General features: G+C 59.6%; 1 protein-coding gene across 1 annotated transcript in view; it reads right to left on the bottom strand.

Moving 5' to 3' along the window:
• Positions 1–530: 530 nt before the first annotated feature.
• The window catches only part of LOC104278343 (histone-lysine N-methyltransferase EZH1), a gene marked incomplete at its 5' end in the record, with an annotated part of 3716 nt that continues 2160 nt past the window's right edge, over positions 531–2086 (bottom strand). The window contains 5 exons of the mRNA XM_009875287.1: positions 531–718; positions 829–913; positions 1201–1281; positions 1404–1485; positions 1823–1918. Of these exons, the coding sequence (XP_009873589.1) occupies positions 658–718; positions 829–913; positions 1201–1281; positions 1404–1485; positions 1823–1918 (405 nt within the window). The remainder of the gene's footprint in view (positions 719–828; positions 914–1200; positions 1282–1403; positions 1486–1822; positions 1919–2086) is intronic.

A 2086-nucleotide genomic window follows, 5' to 3' on the forward strand; every position in this document is an offset into this window, starting at 1 on the left:
GTCTTCCTCAGGCTCACGGGTTCCCGCTGACTCCATACTCCCCACGTGCTTGCAGCTGCACACCCATAAGAGGGTCCCTCAGCAGGTCCCTACCCAAAGGGACTCATTGCATAGTGCTGCTCGCCCCAGCCAGCCGGGGCAGAGCGAAACAGAGCCCAGGGACCCCCACAGCCACCTCTCTATGGCTTCCAACTCCGTCACTGTCCCCATCACCAGGACAAAACAGGAGGCAGGAGGTAGCACCCGAGAGCAGAGCCTATCGCAGGGATAGGGCAGGAGGGGAGCGCCAGCCTCTCTGTCCCCATCTGCAGCCTGGGCCTCGGGGCTCGCGCTCTGGCCCTTCCAGCCGTCGGCAGAAAATGGAAAGAGACTGGGAATTTGCAGCTGTCCCTCCTCCTGGACCACAGCTTCTCCCCAAGCCCCAGCTGCCTGAGTCCACGGGCTCCCTCCAGCCCAGGAGACTGCCCACAGAGCAAAGCCGTCAGCCTGGCAGCAGCTGCTCCCACCCTGAGCCTCTCTCCGGGTGTCTGGATGGAAAGTTGCGCTTGTGACACACACAGCAACAGGAACAGCAGCAGTCATGTCAGCGTGAAGCAAACATGGCATTGCTTACAAGGTGCAGCAGCAAGGTGTGCTGGGGACCGCCCTGCACAGAGCCTAGATGATATCTGTCTCCCTCTCTATGCCGACGTACTTCAGGGCATCTGCCTGGCTGTACCTGTGGGACAGTAAAGCCACAGCTGCTGTAATCACCTCCCGTGTTCCTCACACAAAGAAAGTGGGGCCAGCCCTGCACCCCAGACCACAGCCGGCCACTCCCCAAGGTACCTGTAATCAAAGAAGAGTTCCTCTCCCGCCTGGATGGCTCTCTTGGCGAAGATCCCAATCCGGTGGTCTCCATTCACCATCACAACTGCAGCCAGAGAGGCGACATCAGGGATGGCAGCTCCAGCTCAGGCCAGGAGGTCTCATAGCCCATTTGCCCTGCCTGGCCGCCTGCTGGTCCCTGGGGCTGTGGTACTCGAGGTCGTGTCCAGCAGGGACGGGGAGCCCCAGCCACCCCCAAGCAGCGATCCCTCCTTGTGAGGCCAGGGTCACCACAGAGCTGAGCTCAGGGTGAGCTGGGACCCCCAAGAACCTGCTGAGCAGCACCCAGAGAGCCATCCCGCGCTGAGGCCTGCCTGGGCACAGATATCTCACCTTTGGCGTAGCAATTGGGGTTCACCGAGTGATTGGCAAAGCGGATTTTATTTCCTTTGCGGGTGGCATCAACAACAAAATCTATATGAAAAAAATCAAACAACAAACCGCTGCTCAGGTGGGCTAAGAGTGCCCACCTAGCCACCAGCCCCTGTCAGGAAGGGGGGTGTCTCCTGCACCCCTTGGAGCTGCAGGTGAGTTACCATTATTGAGGTTGAAGAGGAAGCTGGACATGTACTTGTCATAGACCTTCCCTCGTCGGTCAGCCTCATCCTGTGAAATAAGCTGGAGAAGGAGAATGCCTTGAGAGACTCAGCGTGTGAGGGCACAGCCAGGAGGCACTGGCCTGCCCTGGGGACCCCCTCCTGCACCCCACCCCATGGGCATGAACTCGCCAGCACTCCAAGGCAGCAGCAGATACACAGTAGAGGGCCGGGAGGTACTGAAATGGGTCCCAAAACTGCACAGGATTCAATTTCTGAACGTGGTCAGAGCAAGCCCATGTCTGAGCTGGGGAAGCCATGCTGTCCCCGCTGGAGCAGCGGCAGAAGGAGACATTTGCACTAAACGTAGCCTCTCGGGCACCCAGCACCTCAGCCCCAGCACGGGCAGAAGCACTTACCTCACCGCAGTACTCGGAGATGAACTCGTTCTTCTGCACAGATTCCTTGATGAAAGTCCCCCAGCCGGCAACGTCTGACGGTGCCAGCAACAAATGCTGGAGTCAAGGTGAAAAGGAAACAATTACAGCCGGGAAGGCCTCCACCTCCCAGCAGACAGATCACTGCCCATGGGGCAGGCAGACCAGAAAGCAGCAGCGCAGGGCTCTGCGCCGCCCGGCACAGCCACGGGGGGCTCACACCCATCTCACAGGCAGCGGGAGGTC

The sequence above is a fragment of the Apaloderma vittatum genome, unplaced genomic scaffold (genome assembly GCF_000703405.1).
Source record: "Apaloderma vittatum isolate BGI_N311 unplaced genomic scaffold, ASM70340v1 scaffold28158, whole genome shotgun sequence".
NCBI classification, from domain to species: Eukaryota; Metazoa; Chordata; class Aves; order Trogoniformes; family Trogonidae; genus Apaloderma; species Apaloderma vittatum.